The sequence below is a fragment of the Cyprinodon variegatus genome, unplaced genomic scaffold, assembly GCF_000732505.1.
Source record: "Cyprinodon variegatus isolate N-32 unplaced genomic scaffold, C_variegatus-1.0 Scaffold67, whole genome shotgun sequence".
Lineage (NCBI taxonomy): Eukaryota > Metazoa > Chordata > Actinopteri > Cyprinodontiformes > Cyprinodontidae > Cyprinodon > Cyprinodon variegatus.
Window position 1 is genome coordinate 96,235 of NW_015150520.1, and position 21,666 is coordinate 117,900.

Here is a 21,666-nt window from a genome sequence, read left to right on the forward strand (position 1 = left end):
TTTTTTTTAAAGTGCAGCCTTGAAAAATAGTAAGAAATATATATATATAAACCGTAATATAAACATATGACTGTATATTTAAAGTTCTAACAAATGAGCATTGTTCAATTCACTTCAAATGTCAAGCATCATGTGCAAGCATCACTTCACATGATGCTCGAAATTCTTCATTTTAGGGAAGACGGTGCTTTTTGTAAGAGTTTTCATAAAATGCAACTTGTTTGTCGTAATTTTAGGACTTTATTCTCGTAATGTTAAAAATTTATTCTTGTAATTTAACCACTTTATTCTTGTAATATAACGAGTTAATTTATGTAATTTTATTACTTTATCCTCGTAATTCTATTACTTTATTCTCGTAATTTTATTACTTTATTCTTTTAATATAACGACTTTATTCTCATGATGTTACGAATTTATTCTCGTTATGTTAAGACTTTATTCTCGAAACAGAAGAAAACAAATTTCTAGCCTGGCCCTAATACTCAGTCGTAAAAACAAGTACGTTTTTATTTAAGATATAATTTACAAAGAGACCAAATTTAAAAAGCTCCGCTTTTCCTTGAAGGAGCGCGCCCTGAATGCAGGGGGAAACATTCCCACGGGGAACACATCGCGGCACAACACCGGTGCATCGAGCCAAAGCAGTATTAATCCATTATTCCGGGCCTCCCTCTGAATGAAATCAAACCAGCCCACAGTTAATTAATGTGACGCTTCAAACTACCGCCGCACGAGATGTACTTGCAGCTGCGCGCAACACTACTGTGGATTCTTCTTCGTTGGTAATCTGGGGGCTTCTACTTCCGGTCGGCGGACTGGGCATCGAAATAAGGAATCAAAAATGAAAAATTCAAACCATTCAGGTAGAATTGAAAGGTGAGAACCGGTTACAATCGAGTCTTGGTGCCCAATTCTATAAAATCAAAACTGTAATGTCGTAAATTTAGCTATTATAACTAACTTTGTATTCTCTACTATTGGAAATTGCTTAAAATTGCATGCAAACATCTTCCTATGCAATCTGTTATTATGATATTTAATGAGATATTTTTTCTCTCTGTATTTTTTTTTTTTTTTTTTTACTGTTTGTTGCAGATCCAAACGCAGCTTGCAGGCTTCAACTTTAGTAGATGTAGATGGAGAGAAATTCTGGACCCCTCTGTCACGAGCTGGATCTGAGGAGCAATCCACTACCCAAGATACTTTGCAGCATCAAAGAACTGCATCATCACCCTCTCCTCCCCGTAAGTCCCTCAGCCCCAGTAGGAAGGCAGCAGAAACACGGGGTCAACATGGTGCAAAGGAAAGCAGGAAGAGGAGCTCCATGCAAGTTACAGACCTCGAGGAGCGAATCATTTCTTTTTTAGAAGAACCACCTACGAAACCACATGTGCCTATTACTGAACATGATGAAGCATATCACTTTGCTCTCAGCACTGTGCCAATGCTTCTCAGTTTAAATAAATGCAGACGACGAAGGGCCAAAACCGAAATTCTAATGACTCTAGACCGCCTTAATGAAGAGCAAGAACAAGAGGAAACAGCTGTTCCACTTCAGTATTGATATGGACGTCCAGGTTAAAACAAATACTTTTCTAATTGATAAAAAAGGAACTGCTGTCCTGAATCATCACAGTGCGTGGAAATCAAAAGATGACCTTCCCAGAGCTCCCCATAGTTCATCTGAATGACGACGCCAAATGATGAGGATGGTTTAATTGATTACAAGCTGTAAAAATTTCATTTTCAGGAGACTGACAATGTCATTTTTTTGTGAGGCCAATAAGACGATGAATCATTTTAAATTGTTTTCGACACCGCGCTTTTTAAGTTTAACTTTTTCTCAGTAATATTTTCATTCATTTGTTTTTAAAGCATCAAGAATCCAATGAATGTATGTGCATATGGTTTAACCAAAGCTACGGTTTGTAGAGAGATCAAAGGATCCTAATTTGCACTGCTACCAGTCGTTAAAAGGTTATAAAACAGTTTACAAACAATAGAACGACTTAGATAGTCATAAATAAGTCAAGTATTTCGCCTTATGCTAGTTCTGCTGTTGTTTTTGGTTCTGTCTTGTTTTTTCCTGTTAACAGAGACCTTAAATCAGGGTTTTATTAGCTTTAGGGGCTGGAGAAATCCTCTTCGAACAGAACCTGTTTATGTTCCTCTTTTTGTGAGTATACATCTCACACAGCCAACCAGTACTTCATCAATCTCCTTTTTGTTGCAGTTAAAACTACTTCCAGTTGACTCTCATCCAAGCACAGATATACAGCAGATTTGGATGCTTATCGAATAAACTTTGAGAAAACAAAGAAAACTCAGTTTTGTGGTCATTTTGCTTAAATTAAGCCTAAATTGTCCAATCTGCCCCCATTTTGTACAGTGTAATGTTTATGTTTTTTTTCAAACACTATTTGTTCTGAAGAAAGGCCTGTAGCGCAGTTTTTGACCTCGCCAATATTCTTGTTGTTTCTGTATGCTGCCACTGTTTATTTGCTTTGCTTCTGACACATCTACACCCCCAAAGTATGAGACAATAAGGGGGATCTCTAGTTGTCTTACATGTATTTAATTCGTTGACTCTTTCCAATCTTCTTCTTGTTTTGTCTGTTAAATAGAAAGTGGCTGTTTAAAACTTTGTAGGGACCCCACTTATAAAGACAAAACTTCCCACTGGCTGAGCTTCCTGCATCTCACAGTGGGCTGACTGTGTTTGTCACTAGTGCTGCGCCGATGCCATTTTTTTGCCCCGATACCTGATATCTGGCTGTGCAGTATTGGCCGATACCATACCGATACTATCTGTTTGAAATTGATGTGTGTGTATGTGTATATGAAGAGCTGCATACTACTTGGATGTAAAATAATTGCCATCATGGCTTTGTCAAGCTGCTGACTACCTTTATAAAGCAGGAAAAAGACTAATATGAAGTGAATCCAGTAGAACTTTTTATTGCCTAACTGAAATGGGTGACAATAGTTGAATAAACTTTTGGCTCCCAAAATGGAATCGGTGCCCTACTCGCCAATACCACAATTTTAGTGCAGTATTTGGGCCCTGCCCGATACTGGTATCGGTGCAATACTATTTGTCACATAGTTGAATATCCAACACAAGACAATGAGAAAAACAGAAACTACAAAAGCAGGTTTCATATGATTTCATTAGGGGGATGAAAATGCCATCCAGACTAAACTACCAGATAATCCCCTAGTTCTACAGTTACAGGACTGTAACACTACAGTGTTACAGTCAGCCCACCATTACATTGACCCTTATCCAGGGTTGTGGCAACCTATAACCACTGTGAGCTCTAAAGGGCGATATATGTAGTGTATATTCCATCCATCCTTCTTCCGCTCATCCAGGGTCGGGTCACAGGTGTAGCAGCTTCCGTTGGGAGGCCCAGACGTCCCTCTCCCCAGCCACTTTGGCCAGCTCCTACGAGGGAACCCCAAGGTGTTCCCAGGAGGCATCCTAACCACATGCCTGAGCCACCTCAAGTGGCTCCTCTTGACATGGAGGTGCAGCGGCTCTACTCTGAATCCTCCTTGGTGTATATTCATTACCCTTTACTTTGATACCTCAAAATAAAACTTAGTTCAGCCACTCTCTCATTTTTATTCCAAGATTGCCCAGTATTTATGTATTTAATTACATCTATATTTCCACCTAATACATGCTTATGTTTAGAAACATATTTTTAGATGCAAATTCATTGTCATTTGTTTATCTGCGCTTTAGGATTTGTTCTCCTGTTGCTCTCTACTTATTCAGTGATGATGTGTCATATACTTTCAAAACATTTCCCTATCAAAATAGATTAGTAAGGTGGATGTTTTTTTTTTTTTTTTTACTTCTTTCTGCCTGTTAGCCACTAGAGGGCAACTGACCATCACATTATGAACCTTGAATCTATGCAGGTCTTAATCAGACATGTAGAGAAAATAAAAAAATGTAAAATGAGTGCAAAGGCAAATTAGATTTAAAGGTTTATTAAAATAGGTAACATTTTTGTCTAGCTGGTCCAGCACAAGTTTGAGAATTGAGATTTTCACACATGATCATGCTCAGAAGTTAGCATCCAGTCTGTAGGTTTCAGATTAAAGGGTGTGAAACAGAATTACACGGCTTTAATGAAAAGAGACCAACTATAACGATTTTATGTTCTTCATCTCCTAGTTTTAAGATGGACCCAACCAGGGGGTAAACATCTTCAAATAAAATTAAAGAAAGCTTCTGAAAATTTTTTTAAAGAACGACTCTTTAGTGTGTAATGCCTTTGTCCAGGTTTGCCCAGTGTTGTTTATGAATTTGTTCAATTTAATTTAGTGTCATTGTCGTACATATTTGTTTTATTAGGATGTGACATGAACAGGAATTGTAATTAAAAAACTGAAGACCATCTAAGATGGTGATAAAGTCAAGAGGGATACTTAAAATTCCTTTATTATGAATTTATAGACACATCTAAACATGTAAAGCTGACAGACTGCTCTATAGAAATGGCATAGAGTGAAAAATAGTCTACTTTGGCCTTTTGTCCAAGATCAAGTGTAGTATCTGTTCTTATCAGTTTATCTGATACGTCCCCTACCCGAGGACCATAAATTAAATGATTTTTTTGGAACAGGGAGATGGAATAGGGGCTTGCGTCGTCCACTCCATGCATCAACCTGGTATTGCAGTACTTCTTTAAGGGAGAGTGTCGGCCTATTGGTTAGGGCATAGAGCTTGGAATCCTGAGTTTGTGAGTTTGAAACCAACTCCGACAGAATGCCACTCTGGCCCTGTGAGCTAGACCCTTAACCCTGATTGCTCCCTGGGCACCCCACAATGGCAGAACACTGCTCCACAAGGGGATGGGTTGAATGCAGAGGTAAATTCCTCCAATGTGAGATGAATAAATTTCAATTTAAAAAAATTACAATTATTATACTCAAGTTTGATCATGTAAAGAATGTGAGCAGTACACATATACTAACACAAAGAAGCCCTGATTTATTTTAAATAATGGAGCTGTTCAGTCTAGCTCAAACCAGATACTAACTTCAGCGGTCTCTAAGAGGTGTCAGATATCACAGTCTAGGTGAATGTGAGAAAATATGCATTAGAGAGAAAAGAGCCATTTGCAAACAGCAACTTTCTCTCTGAAAGATGCCAAGTTTATATTCAGGGCATGGCTGACGGTGCTGCGGATAAATGACAGCAGCTCTTCTCACAGTTTCTTTCCAGTCCTGTTTTTTTCTTTTAGTGTGGGGAGGAGATTCAGAGTAAACTATGAATGCAGCTTTTACTGTTAAGGGATGCCAACCACACCCATCCAGAGCAGACCTCAGGTAACCTCAGCAAGCATGGAAATGTAATTAGATATGCCTTGATTGAATTAAAGAGGTTTTGAAGTTTTTTATATATATAAAGACACATTTTATGCAGCAGATAGGCACCAGCACCCCTTGCGACCCCAATTGGGACAAGCATGTCAGATAATGGATAGATGGATGGACATCTTATTCAAAAACTAGGGAAAATAAAACCAGTAAAAGCTGCAGCAATACATATAAGATGTGCAACACAATGGTGGCGGCTTAAAACATAGAGGAAATCAGCAGCAACTGAATGCATGTAGGCCTTTTAATGTAACGAAGAAAACTTCCTGAGGTCCAAACTGATCATCAGAGTGAGGCATAATTTCTTTTAGTGACTATCTCAGAATCTGTTTTTTATATACAACCATTGTTCTGGTTTATAGAGATTCGGGCACATTGTGGCTATTTAACGGTCTGGGAATTATTTTCTTTGCGCACCTTGAACAAAGTTTATTTCCAACCACACAACATACCTGAGTCTCCAAGATTTATTTAGCTTGATATGAGTTCCCTCCAGTGTTTTCCACTAGATCTTAACAGGATAAACTGGCGTCAGGATTTGGTGAAACGGTAAATTATTATCATAAATCTACAGCAACAGTGTGATGCTATCATATCAATATGCAACAAATTATCCCTTGAAAGATCTAAGTGATAAAGAATTAAGGAAAGTTTAAAGGCAAGAGAGTTAGGAAAGGTAATAGCAAGGTGTAAATAAATTGTCCAGTGTGTCCATATGGAGATAGTTTCTAACTTTCCTAATTCTGTGTTCCAATCTGTGCCTTAATCCTCTTTGACTTCACTCAACATTATAAATGCATATGCATGTATATTTGTATATATGGAGATGAAAAGCTTTACTACTGGGGGAAAAAAACGACAGATGTTTATTGACATGGATCAACTGGTGAGCAAGCTTTGTTTTAAGGATTTTCTATGGCTTTTTGCTGCTTTTATACTAATTTATATTCCAGTACATCTGATAAATTTTAGCTAAATGTATATATATATACTTGAGAAAGTTTTATAAAAGTTTGAATGAATTTGACTGTATGATCTGGTAAAGTCCACTGAGATGACATGTGTTGTGAATTGGCGTTATATAAATAAACTGAATTGAATTGCATTTAATAAATTAATAATCAGCTATTTAAAATATAGTTTGAAATCTAACCATTAAATGGAACAGAGCCCTCTGCGGAGGAGACCTGCACTATATGAGCAAGTGCAAAAGTTTGCAATGAGAAAGAGGTTTTGCAAGACAGGTTTTTTCACAGGTCAGAGAGCATGCGATGTGTAAGCACAGAAAAATGGCACATGGTACTTAAACAGTGAAAATAAAGTAAACCTGTAACACCAGACTTTGACAAAACTCTATTGTCATTTGTGTATACAAAACGAAATTTCCTTTATACAGCTTTACGACAGTGAATACGAGAGTTAATTCTTTTTTAGTAGTAGCTTAGCAGTGAAACAGAACAATAAAGTGCAATAAAGTGATCAAAATGTAAACAGTGATGCCTTATACTGATCTAGCATATAGTCTTTTCTGGGATACAAAAGCAAATGTATGGATATGAATTTTGTGTGTTTTTTTAAATAGATTTTGTTGCGTTAATTTATTTGTGTGAAACAGATAAACCCCAGAGAAACAAAAGCAATAACACTGTGTCATTTTAAGATATAAAAAGATTTAATAAATTGATATGTGTTAAATGTGCTCCACTGTGCGAAAAAAAAACCAAATATCTGTTTCTTTAAAATTATTCCAGTTAAAATTATATTAAAATGTCTTCCCTGCCAGACCTGTGCTGAAAGAGTTTCAGTGTTTTAGGAGGTGAATCATGTGACCGCTGACCCACATAGGTTCAGGTATCAGAGCTCTGCACTGTCGCTCCTTTCTATTCACTTCCTACACCCTGGCTTTGCCTCTGTACCCCCTGAAGGCATATCCATATCACCTGCAGCACAGGCACGCCTCTGTCACAGGATCAGAACGGTGCAGTGACTTGAAGCCTGTTGGTTACCCACTTATAGTAGACAGTCAGATCCTCAGCAGAGAACAGTGTCTTTAAAACTGAACCAGTTTTCACTTTAAGCTAAGAGAGCAGTTTGATTCCAACTCCTCCAAAGAAGAAAATACATATTAATGATCAGACGGAGCAAACAAAGGGTTCCAACTTTGTTCTTCTGAACCTCTGAATTAAAACCCTGTAATTTTTGCAGCATCTTTAAAACAAAACTGGTGATCTTCCTGTTGTAATATCTGTGTGTGTGTGTGTGTGTGTGTGTGTGTTGGTATGTTTTTAGTTTGTGGTTACTGCTCCACCCAAGCCTTCACCAAATAGTCTGTATGAGGACATTCAAAGTGTGTGCAAACAGGGCCTGTGCACAATAAACAAATGACAGGATCAGTACTAAGCACGGACACACAACTGACCTTATGAGTAGGATCTTTTATTCTTAGTCCTGGTATTAATTTCTTTATGAATTTTGCTCTATTATTTTACTATTTTTAACACTTTTTCATCTCTAAACTAAGCTGGACAAGAAGGATTATCCAAACTCTTCATGTTGTTTTCTCCAGAAATACTGTCAGTTTGGAAGACAAACTATCGGGGCTTTAAAACTTGGTTTTAGCTTTCTATTTAGCTTACATGATGCTAATTTACTTATGTTTTGAAATAAAAAGTCATGCAACAAGTTCAGATGAATAATGCAGTCAGCATTTGAAGCATACCTCAATGCATACTGCAAAAACATTCAATTTCTGGATTTAGCCAATGGAATAGGACATCAAAGCTTTTCTCATAATTAGGATGTAAGGTAAATAAATATTTTTTTTCATTAACTTAGTTTGAGTAATATTGTTCATGTTGCATTAAACAACAAAAACTAACCAACTTAAAATCAGACAACTATTGCTATGCCACATAAAAATCTGAAAATTAAGATGAATTGAAAAAAAAAAAGGTTGGGCTAAACTTTTTTTTCTTGATAATGTAAATTAAGATAAATATAACACAAAAAAAACATCTACTTAATGAATTATTTATAATTAGCAAAAAAAAAAAAAATATATATATATATAGGATCAATTTAAGGAATTAAATACATAAACTCTGGTTCTTTAGACAACCACCTAAATTAAAATAAGATGAAATAAAGGAAGTAAAGCTAAACTAACTGGGCTTGTCTGTGTATCGTGCTCACTGGGTGCTTGATTCGTTTACTTCCAGGTTTTTTTTTGTTCAGGTATTCAGGTTTCATTCAGAGCTTCAGATTACATTCCCTGTCATTCCCCATTAAGCAGGCTTCATCCCTGTGCCATTATTCGTGTATTCTCCTTGTTGTTTTCATTAGTATTAAAACCTCAACGAAAAGACACATTCGGATGATGGATTATATTTCATTATTTTAGTCATTTTCATAAAAATTTTTCCAGTTAGATGTAAGAAAACAAAAATTAAAGCTGTAATGACATCCATTATTTAAACCTGTATTCCCCAAAAATACTCACTGAAGCATTTTGTACATTGCAGTACACATTTATTAGAGATGCATAACAACCTTTTATTATGCTCTCGTTTTTTGTAAATGTTCCTGCTGCTTTACCTGGCTTTGCAGGTGCAGAAAAGGGTGTTAGCTTGGTATGCCATTGGCCTTCCGGGTGAAGAGACACAGCAGGAACACGCCTTGGTGTTAGTCCCTGAAAGAAGCTGCTGTCATTTTATTGAATTTACTCACATTCTAGCTCTGGAGCCTTTTGAGAAAGATTGACCGTATTCTATGCAACAACGAAGTATGTCTTTCAGTTACAGATTTCTACTATTTAGACTAAGCAGAGAAGCATTGAAAGGTAATATTTTAAGTGTTAAAACCTAGCTTACATATCTGTCTTTAAATACTCAAATAGCTAAACAACAAAATCCAGTCACGAAAGCACTTTTCCTTATATTATCTAGTAATAACGCCGTAGAACAATATCAAGCAGGCAGACACACCCTAAACATTATCGTCTATCACCGTCACTCATCATTCTTTTTAATCCTTTTTTACAGGAAGAAAGTCACTTTCAAGTGCACACACAAGAAAATGTAAATGACTAGACAAGATGAGACAGCCCTTTCAGACTTTACAAAAAACACAAAATTATTAAAAAAAGCCCCTCCTTTTGCAGAATGAGCTGCCTGAACATGTTGGGATGTGTTCTGAATCATTACAGTTTGATAAAAACATGAAGTGTGTGTGTGTGATGTGATTGTGTGTGTGTGGCTGGGTGTGGAAGGTGAGTTTTTTTTCCAGGAGCTTCCCACAGTTAACCTGTGAGTCACTGCCAAGTTGGAAATAACTGCAGAACGCTTACCAATGTTAATCCAATGATTACCCCTCAAAGGGATCAGAAAGAACAGGTTGACTACATTACAAGCAGTTGTTAAAGCCAAGTTTCAGGATGCTCGCCTCAGTTGACCCCAGTGATTCCATCATCTAGCAGAGACTCTGTGGATCGGCAAAATATGCAAACCTATGTTAAATTATTTTGCACTGCAAAAAGGATCTAGAAATAAGTAAACATTTCTTAAATTAAGTACCCTTAATTTGAGTAGGTAAAGGAGATAATTTGCAAATGGAATGAGTAATTTTACTCTTAAAATAAGATAATTATTAATATGCACTTGAAATAAGACAATGCAATTGTGGTTTCTTATTTTAAGTGTAAATTGTCTTGTTCCATTGACAAAATGGTTCTTTTACCTCCTCAATTCAAGAACAAATGCACTTATTTAAAAAAAAAAAAGACTTATCTAGATTTAGATTTTTTTGCCGTGTGGTGAGGTTAAAAAAAAAAAATCACAACAGATATTTTTTAAACATTTCCAATGTAAGCAAATCTAAAACAAACTTTGATTCAGTTTTACGACTTCTTTTTGTCAGTAGAGGACTTTGCATAAGAGACAACAACTCAGATTATACCAAAGGACAAGATGGCAGACAATGCACAGCTCATTATAACGCTACACAGTGACCATGAACCCATTCTAGAACTGGTTGGATGTTTATATAGAAGAAATCACTGTGAGAAAAATACAATTTTCCTCAGCTAAATAAGAACAAAAATAAAGTGATAAATCTGACACCACTGGTGGTTCTAGATTAAATTTTCCCAGGGGGACAGGGTGGGGCCGGTGTTTTTTCATAGGGGCACAAAAAAAAGAATGATACTAAAAAAAGGGAGCGGGGCAAATCATTTATTGGATTAAGTGGGCCAGAAAATGAAGGTTGCAGACCAGACACCTTGATCTAGAAGATAAAAACTGTGAAAATATATCTAAATATAGCTGAAGCTCAGACACCATCATTTCATAAATAATTACTAACTACATTTTTTTAAAACAGTTTTGAAATTATTTCCTTTTACAAATCAGACCTGTCCCTTAAATGTCACTTGAATAACACACTGATGTCTTTTTGCATATCTCTGCTGATGCTGCTATTTTCACATATCAACCACTGTAAAAATGTCCACAGCTGTATATTGATTATTGATTCATCGGGTGGCTGCATAGTATTTATATTGTAAAAACACTGTATAGTACATTATTTTATTTTGTTAAACTTGCCACTCATTCTGTTATTTGTATATACAGTACTTTTAAGGTCCACATTTGTGTGACCATTTTCTGTATTGCTTTTGTTGCTGTAACACCACAATTTCCCCATTGTGGGACAATAAAGGGATTTTCTATTCCATTCTATTCTAATCTGCTCTTAATGGTCTGTTCCTTCTTTTTCTTGCATTATATTTAAAATCTGAACATTAACAGTACTGATTTTAGACGGTTATGCTACTGCAATGTGATTTTGAATGTTTCCTATTTCATTTAAACACTTTCAACTGTCCTGCCTGGCATTCAGCTTTCAATCATAGTTAAGCCATTAATATAAAAAATTAGGTTCATGTGTCTTTGTAGGATTTTCTAATATGTTCTAGTTAACAATCTTAACTTAGCTAAAGCCATGCTTTAAGAGATCACAAAGGATCAAAATGATCCAACTATACAAATGTATCAGTCAGGAGAAAGTAAAACATATTAGATCAAATTATAAAGGTGTCTATATAACAGTAAAGACAGTCCTAAATAACTGAAGACACTACTTAACTCTTGTGTGAATACAGTGGTAAAACACAGTGGTGGCAGCCTCATACTCTGGTCTCATTTTTTTTTTTCAAATGTCTCGTGGCTTTTTTACAAAGTGGATGGATTAGTGACATTTCCACATACTTTTTACCTTTTTTTTTTATCCCATTTCCTTTAAAACAATAAATTAATGGGAAAATAAATCAAAGGTTTAGTAATGGATGGCCAAGTCAAAGCCCAGAGGTAAAATCTAAGGAGAGCCCAAGATGCTGTGGTTAAGATGTTCTTACCATGCTTATTAATTTGGAGAACTTCATGAAAATAAAACTACATCAAAATGCTCACAAAAAATTTCAGAACACTAGAAATCATAAAATACAGGAAAATAATTTGTTTATGGGGATGTTTGCATTTGTTATTTCATTAATTTCCCCCACTAACAGTTATTTAGATGTTTTTATTTAGACTGGGGAGAATTTATATCATAATAAATGAGAAAAGTATAATGAAATTATTCATTTGGGAACTGCTGTATAGAGGAAGAATGAAAACGAGACTTATGCTCTGATATCACTTTGTTGTATTTTTCCAAAAACAGTTTAAAAAGTTTAACTGCTGCAGACTATTTGGGTTTATTCAGTGAAATATCTACAAGACTGTTACAAGAACCTCCTCAAACAGGTTTTGATTGGTTTCTCAAACTGCTGTATTTCTGCCACATTTTCCATTTCTGTCTTTTAATTATTTTAAAATTCGATTTGATCAAAATGCACAATAATTTGTTAGCTTTTTTTTTATAATCTAGTTGTCCTCTTTTCTGGATCAGCTTCATTTTAAAGAGATCAATACTACCATCTGTTTTTGATTAATTCTCTGTGCATAAAGTCCTAGATTTACAGCTTTCAGGTCCTTATTTTGGTTTTCTTTTATCATTCATCCAGTTAACATCCTACTTAGATTTGATGTTACATTTTTATTTAGCTAAATTGGTTAATTTGTCTAAATTGGTGATTAATTTTTGCCTATCTAATGTACACACTACTGCTTGGCGCAATCTGGTGCAATGAGTTGTAAAAGTATTGAAGAAGGATTCAGATCTTTAGGTTTACTACAGAACTATGACAAAAAACAGAGTTTTTGAACAAATGAAACAAAATAAGATTTAAATTCATTCAATAATTTATCAACCTAAATTCCTTCATTCCTACTTAAATAAGTAGCACTTTTACCTCCACTAAATGGAGCATCATTTAAATGGCTTGTTATGCTGATAAACACAATGAGTTGTTTTATAGATTAACCAGATATGTTCCTATTTCCAGTATTATTTGAAAATATTTCTCCATCCTCAGTTTTCTTTTAATATATTTTCATAAATATTTCAAAGCAATATTTATCAGTAGATCTACAGGTTTTCTGAAGGTATTCAGAGTTGCATCTATAGATCATCACACATTTAAAGGCAAAACAAGCAAATTTATTCTATACCAATTCCATCAGATCTTTGTTTACTAAAGATAATTGAATGTTGTATAGAACCTGCAGTGTTGTTACAAACTAAAATGGAGCTACTCTCAAAATTGTACTCATGGCAGATTTAAGTTGAAAATTATTTTATCCAACAAGGAACATTTTTATTGATTGAAAATTAGACTGGCATCTGTTAAATAGATGAAAAAATGGTACAAGAGGAATATTGTAAACAATAATTAATCTGCATTTGATAATACGGAATAGAAACGCAATGTTTACATTTTTTTTTAAAACACTCTATACAAGAAATAGATAAATATTTATTGCCATTACATTCAAACTCTTCTTAAAATTGGTGACCAATTTTTGGAAAAATGCAGTAATTATGATTTTCTAAGGCCTCCTTATCATCACCTTGGTCTTCAGCTCTTTTTACAGATCATCATGCTAATCTGAACTGCAATTCTGGTTTCCAGCCCAAAGAAACATGTTTCAATAAACAGGAAAAATAAGTTAAACCTGAATCTGTATTAGTATTTTTTAGGGCTTTATTTTTACACAAATGCAGGATTAAATAGACATAAAATGACAACTCTAGGAGGAAAAGCTTTAAAAACTAAGAAAATGGTAGAAAAAAGAGCAAAAGCATCCTAATTTCAACAAGTTTGTTACAAAGGAAACAGCTGTTTACTGATTCCTCCAGTGAGGCCATGCATGGATTTCTTTGCAAAGTCTTAGAATTTTTCTGTCCCTATTTATGCAATGCAAAATTTTACCAAGTTTAGTAAAGCTGATTGTTAACTTTGGTGGTTAAACCAAGAAAAAGGCCGGATCCAACCGCATGCATGGTAATGATTCCTCTACCATTCCTTGAAAAACGTAATTTCGATGATAAAAAGCAAGAAACAATTAAATACTTATATATTAGAAAGCAAATAATGTTTGCTTTGAATATATGAATAAAGATGTGCAAAAAATATATACCGCTTAGATTGAAATAGGCATGAATTAAAGAGAGATAACAATAATAAACAATATAAAGCCCAGATCCAAACCCCTTTCACCAATGGTTGATATAATTTCATGACTCCAACAAACATCACACCACAATTTCTAAGGTTTAATGGCCCATCATACTTTGGTAATCTTAGAAGCCAATCCAAGTTTGCAAGCCCAGTCCTGTCTGCAGGATGAACGTTGATCAAGAAGGGTGAGAATATTAAGTACTTTTTCCCCCCACAGAAACACACCTTGAAATTATTTAACACCATAAATGTTGAAGTTCTGTTCATTTAAATGTTTAACATGCATTACAATACAAAGGGAAAAAATCACAAACAAAAACAATATCCTCCAAATAAAAACACATTTCGTTCCAGGGAAGCAGTCGGAGACATGCTGTAACACACCTGAGATTCAAATCTTGGATGTAACTGACACCAAGTTGAGTTCTTAAAATTTGAAAACTGGAGTCTGTGCAGCTTTCAATACGAAAGCCGTTGCTGGAATGCTGCCCTAATGAAAGTATGTGTCCAAGGTGATGAGCAGGCAAAGGCGTGCTCCTGAATGACACTTGCCGAGAGCAATAGCATGATAGTTATGTGGGACATTCTATTTTTTTCTTCTCACAGAGGAAAATACGGGTGTATTTTATTACCTTTATGACTCATCAACAGAAGTTTGGGCTCATGCAAGCTCCAAAGGTTCAAGCAGTCACTTCTGTTGCCATATTGCAAAAATTATTTTGCTGTAACTCCTCTGTACGGTCTCTAACTAGATTTAAAAACAGATGTTCGTCATAAATCAAAAATAATTTTAAAAACACATCTGTAGGTTTCCAGTTCTTTTTTTGTTTTTAAACTTTCTCTCACGCATGCTTTAACACCAGTGTCACACACTGACAAACACAAACATGAGACATTCCTCGTTTGCTGCAGAGCTTAATAAAACCAAGGCGTAGGCAGGCTAAAGCAGAGTTAAATTAAGAAAATACTTGGATTAGACATAACAATAATAAATAGTTTCTGTCTTTTTACCTTGTTCTAAGCTCTTGATTTCGTATTTTAAACTTTTTGTTATATTTAAAATTTGGAAATTAATAATATCCCAATTCTGTCAATAAAGACAGCATTAAAAGGCACTTCAGTTCCTCCCATTTTATTTAAATGTAGTCTCATGGATTCTTCCACATTTCCATACTCTGTGTTAAAGGACTTAAAAGGGGGGATTAGGGGAGCATTTGTTTAAAAAAGGTTGAGAACCAATGGAACCCCTATATGTGCAGTTGATTTTTGTGGGGAAATTCTTAAGGCTAACACTGTTTTCTTTTCCTTAATTTACATGACCAAAATGTTGTGCAAGTCTCACTTTAAACAACAACAACAACAAAAAAGAAAATATTTCTTTTTTTAACAAATGAATGATAAATAACCAATGGAAAGCTAATGGAGAGGTAAGGTATTATGTGATCTCATGGCTGCTGAATGCACTAATGAATTGGCATGCATGATTGCAGGATACCAAGACAACCCCCCCCCCCCCCCCGCTAATATCAACCAAAATATTGGCCAGCGTACGTATCGTTCTACGTATAAGTTCATTGTCTTGTAATATATTTTAAAAATACCAATATGCAAAGTGTACTGTTAATATAATGTTAACATGTAATGTTAGAATAGAACAGAATAGAATAGAAGAAAATAGAATAGAAAATACCTTTATTGTCCCAGAATGGGGACATTGTGTTGTTACAGCAGTAGAAAAAGATTATAGCAAAAGTAGTCACACAATGTTGACCTTAGAATGGTGTATAAAGTAACAGAATAAGTGACAGAGTTAGGAAAATAAAGGAAATAAAATACAGTACTGTACATTTTTTTTACAATATACATACTGTGCATGTGGAGAATAAATAATCAATATACAGCTGCGTGCATTTTTACAGTAATAGATATGTGAAAATAGCAGCAACACCAGAGATGTGCAAAAAATGACAGCAGCATGTTATTTAAGTGACTAAGACAGAAACTGTGCAAAAATCAGCATGAATGTTACATCTTATTGAGGTTGCTGGTAACAGTGATGGTTATAGAGTCTTACAGCTGCTGGAAGGAAGGAGCAGTGATAAGGCTCCCTGGTGCATTTAGGGTGCAGCAGTCTGTCACTGAAGCAGCTCTCCAGTTCTTCAACAGCTTCATGCATGGGGTGGGATACATTATCCAACAGAGATGCTAATTTAGTTATGATGCTTTGGTCTCCCACCTCCTGCACTGGGTCTAGAGGGCATCCGATCACAGAGCTGGCATTCCCGATCAGCTTATCCAGCCGCTTTCTCTCAGCTATATATAAGCCACTTCTCCAACAAACAGATCCATAGAAGATGGCTGATGCCATAACAGAGTCATATAGAAGGTCTTTAAGAGCGTCCCCTGCACCCAAAAAGACCTCAGTCTTGTCAGCAGGAAGCGTCTGCTCTGACCCTTCTTGTAGAGAGCCTCAGCGTTGTGAGTCCAGTCCACTTGATTGTTAATGTCAATCCTCTTTAAAAACACTATTAATTGCATTACAGCCATGAGCCATAATACGATTCTATTTCCTGCTATTACATAGACTTGCACAAAACATTTCTATCATAAACCCACAAAGACGTGTATGTGTATTTTCAAAGATCACGCAGCATGATTGTCTTGATTATGAATTGAAATCCTCCTGCTGGCAGATTAGTGCATTATTACATAATGTATGGTTCACTGATGCATTCCTGTGACTGCCTCACTTGATGAGCCACGGTGACTGACTGTACTGTAGCTCCTTCAATGCATTTACAAAAACACTGAGATGACAAAAAGCCACCACGTCTTGAGGTGTTGGGAAAATGGGTATTATAAACAGTTGCCACATAACAGGAACTGGTATTTATGTATGGTTAATAAAACTAAAGTTCTATAAATGTTACAGCAGAGAGAAAAATAACAGAGCACTAAAAAGAAAAAACAAAACAAAACTTTACTAATAGAAAGACATGATACAGTAAGTTATGCATGAACTAAAGAAGAAGGTACATAAAGAATAGAAAACTTCCTTTTATTTTTCCATGGCTTATGTTTTAGAAAGCCAGGGTTTTTGCAGGCCACAAGGGACATAAAGTCGCTCCAGTGAGTTCTTGGCCTGCTCCAAGAGGGTAAGCCACGAAAAAAGGGAGGTGAATGGGAGGCATTTTGATTGGATGACTGAACTATCTCAACAGCAAACTCTCACAAACACACATGGAGAAAGCAGTGTAATCTGTGTCTATAAAGTCCTCATGCATGTAGCTGTTTAAAGCAAAAGACGTCAAAAGGTTTTTCAGTTCTACTTCTCACTAGAACAAACCTGCATTAACATTTGGAATCAGGCTGTTTTCGGTTCACCTACTTGCTTTGTTTTAATCTTATGGCTGTGTTAAACTGTAAATAGAAACCAGCCAGACAAATGAAATATTTTTGATGGATTTGTTTTCTTTTTTTGTTGTTATTGGGAGTGCATATTTCCATTATATTAATTCCTCTGAAGGTTCACGTTAATGAGAAGAGTTTAAAACAGATGCGTTGGGTGGAGCATTGTGAGCGGGAGAGCGTCACATGATGTGTGAGAGTGGAGAGGGAAGAAGAAGCAGAACAAATGACAGAACAGGGGAAAGAAAAAGCAAATTAAGCATACAATATGCTGAAAGTATTTTTTGACTATGGTTGAATTACTTTTTGGGAGGCTGATTTAGATAATAATAAATAATCTCTGGTCATATGCAGTTTTTCATGTGATGAATTGTAATTTTGAATATCACTGGTAATATGGCCTATGAAATACATTAGGCAATGACTTTTAAACCAGATTGATTACCCATTATTCAGTATTCTGTTTATAGTAATGATGAGGTTCAATCGGTATATTTTATAACATAAATTCAAAGCACCCTTGCACTCCCTCTTCCCTTACCCGAAAATTGCTCTTGATAAATCTCTCTGTTTACTGGCCTTCTGCCGGTTGGTTAGATGCTTACAACAGATCAATATGTGGATGCACCATAGTTTTCTCCAACTGAATAAAAACAAAACTGAGGTAATAATTTTTGGACCAAAAAAGGAGAGATCCAGTGTTAGCTCACAGCCTTAAACTACTACAGCTAGAAACCACTGATTATGGCTGAAATCTTGGTATTATGATGGACTCAGACCTGAACCTTCAGAGGCTCATAAAGGCAGTTACTAAGTCGGCCTTTTATAAGCAGAAGAAGATTTTTTAGGATTAAAGGACTAATGTCCAAACAGGATCTAGAAAAAAACTCATTCATGCATTTATCTGTAGTAGAATTGATTACAGCGACAGTGGCTTCATAGGTTTGCCTTAAAAAATCCGTCAGACAGCTTCAGCTGATCCAAAAGTTTGCTTCCCATATTCTCATTAGAACTGAGAGAGTAAAGGCTTATACTCAGAAACCAGGTCGACTGCATGTGTGTCGCAGCGAATGCAAATGTGCACCCACCCCCTCCGCAGACACTTCTCCAAAATTGTAGGTGACCGCAGACAGTGCCACAGACAGGGGGCCTATGATTGGTCAAATCTACATCCGCACTTTACTATGCATATTTCCTGTTTGGTACCGTACCGGCTTCTCTTGTTTGTATGACCACCATTGTGGAAAGCAACTCATGAAGTTAGCCTAGCTAGAAGAGTAAATTTGCAGTAATTCACCTTGCCTTCTCCAACATTGAATGGAATTGGTGACCTGCTCATGTGGAAATTTGGCCTGTGATACTTTGGTTCAGCTCCATAACACTATTAGTAGGTGTTTACTCAAGTCTTTATGATTTCAGGTTTACCACAATAGTAGATTCAAATCCTAAAATTATGGCTTTTAGTTTCAGTGTGCCACCCCAACCTTTTTAGTGCCCCCATCTGGCCACCCCTATGAAACATTTCTGGAGGCACCTACATTGCAGATCCTCAGCCAATCGGTGTCACGTTTGGGGCCTCAGCTACCAGCCACTAGTCTCTGCAGTAAAAACCTCTCCCTGCTGCAGAGAGTGGGCTTATGATTTCTTTGGACTGCAAATGACATAATGGCCTTTCCAAAAGTTTAAAAGCAAAGAATTACATTCGTTTTTTAATGCAAAACTGACACAGTTAATAACATTGAGATTATGTAACGCAGTTGCTCCGAACAGTACTGACAGATGACACCATTATACTTGAACTCCTCTCCAGAGAGAGCAGTCTACCTTTTTCCCACCCGTGGCATCACCTTCAAGGAGCTGACTGTCATCTTTCCCTCCCTATGCTCGTATCAAGCCACCGGTCTGGGGGGAAAAAAAACATAACAAAACATAATCCCTGATCCTATGAGGTTTACAGACCAGACTGACTAAGTTTTGTACTAAATCTCCAGTATCTGTATTTTTATTACTATTTTTTTTGCTCCAATGTTTTCACCCTCCAAAGCTTTTTATATATATATATATAAAAAAAAAAAAAAAAAAACTCCAACTTTTTTCCTCTTAAGTTTGAAGTCTTGCTGCAGGATTTTTGCACTTGTCCTGTACAGATTTGTTTGGGAAAGTACTGAATGTTACTAATATAAATCATTTAACATGCTAATTGAAAAGGTTGCTCAATATTCAGAAGTGAGTTGGGTTTTTTTTACAACCTCCTCCTTTTATTTAACCTTTTCAAGCTTTTCCTGCTGCTTGGTAGGAACCCAGTCACATTATCAGTCTTATCATTATCAAACTATCTTTACAGCAAATTCCAAGCAAGTGCTCTACAGAAGTTTGTTTCTTTTTGTCTTTTGGACTCTATACAAATAAAAGAAATAGAAAAAAAAGGAGGGAGAAAAAAGCTGAGGGGGTTTAAAAGGTTTCTACGGCAACTTCAGATAAACTCACCAACAAACTGTCTCAAGTTTGTCTTAAGTTAGTGTGTGAACAACTTAATCTCTCCTTTCCAATGACTCAGGAGTCGGGTCTTAAAGCTGAGTAACGCTGCACTGGTGTTTCCATGAAAGTATCTATCATGTCAGTAAATTGCAGCCTTTGCAGGAGGGTTGGACCACCTGTGGCCAGACAAAGACTCTACTGTACACTCAACAAAGAAGCCAACAAAAAAAAAAGCACTTTGTCTTTCTGCTGGAACTCTCTAAACTCTAGTGGTGGGAGTAAGTTTGTGCTTAGCCAGAAGAGGCTGGATCAGAGGGCTATGGAGGAAACCAGCAGCTTAAGTCTGTCAAGAAGATAAACAGATAGTTCTTTGAGGTCTAAATTTATGATTTTTACTGCATTCTGGAAAGAGAAAACAGAAAGCTGTCATTTTGGATTGGCCCTCAAACTTGTTTTTCCTGTGAGTCCCACCAACTAGCTGCAGGCGTTAGTGAGTGAGTTTATGACCTATCCATTCAGCAGTTTGCCTGGAAGCCCTGAAACCATTGCTGCAGTTTATCTGAGAGGGATCACAAAGAGGGTGCAGATTCACAGAGCCTTGCAAAAAGAGAAACTGATCTGATTTAGTAAAACAAGACTTTTATTGCGTTTAATGCAATGTGTTTTTTAAAGAGTACACTGGCAATTAAGTGAGTTAGTAAAGTGTCCTTAAATCCATAAAAATATAATTCAAATATGCAAATTTTTTTTTTTACTTTGGACAACATCTTTACTCATATTTCAGAAGGTTTTAAAAGGCATGTTTTCATTGTGTTACCCTGAACCTTCAGTTGCTTGTTATTCTTTTTTAATTGGAATCTTCCTCCTTCTGCAAACGTGCTGCTGCTTTGCACATAAAAGCAATAAAACTATTTGGCACTCTGCAACACCTATAATTTCTTTTACAGCCTGCTGATGTGTTGAGCAGTGAGAGCAGATTCGTTATTATAAGCAAACAACATTTATATATATATATATATTGTTGCTTATTTGCAGAAACGAAACTGAAATGCTGGAAACCCTCTGCAATTTATAGTTTGAAAGCTTAAGATAACACCTTGAAAGGAGGTTTTAATCCTTTAAGTCTCTACAGAGAGCTGGGAACAGAGGTCTTGAATTGAAAGTCTGTTACTTTCTTGTTGGAAACGAACTTGTGGACACACCCTGTGCGTGTCGTTTCATTAACACTCCTCTACTGACATGTTCCTGACGCTTCATTCCTTTAGGGGCTTGCCTAGCTTGCAAACTCTGCAGCTCTACATATCATCTGAGCTGTTATTAACATTATTATGCTAAACTATCTGTGCAGAAATGACAAGAAAAAAAATCATTAAACATGAAATGTAGCATTATTATTGGTTGAATTTACATTCTGTTGTTCCAAATAATAAAAAATGTTTTATTTAATAAATCCAATTAAAAAAAAAGTCTTAACATGAGGATTAAGGATCATGGCCGACAGGTCAGTAATGAAGTTGTGAGGACCATTAAAGTGGAGTGGGGTTATGAAACAATATCCTACATTTTTACACTCTCTTCTTAATCGATCATCCCAAAATGAAAGGAGGTTTGCACAGCTGCAGACCTAAACATGGCTTTACCACCTTAATCTGCATGCCTAAAAAGAAGAGTTTTAATTGGAGTAGCAGCCAAGGAGGGGCCAAAGGTGACTCTGAAGGAGCTGCAGTGATCCACAGCTCATGAAAATCTGTTAAGAGGACAAT

At 36.0% G+C, this 21,666-nt stretch overlaps 1 protein-coding gene across 1 annotated transcript in view; it reads left to right on the plus strand.

Moving 5' to 3' along the window:
• Nucleotides 1-2,778, plus strand: part of LOC107083034 (transcription factor Adf-1-like) — a 5,484-nt gene extending 2,706 nt beyond the window's left edge. The window contains exon 3 of the mRNA XM_015371972.1: nt 1,099-2,778. Coding sequence (XP_015227458.1) covers nt 1,099-1,567 — 469 coding nt within the window. The 3' untranslated portion in view covers nt 1,568-2,778. The remainder of the gene's footprint in view (nt 1-1,098) is intronic.
• The last annotated feature ends 18,888 nt before the right edge of the window (nt 2,779-21,666 follow it).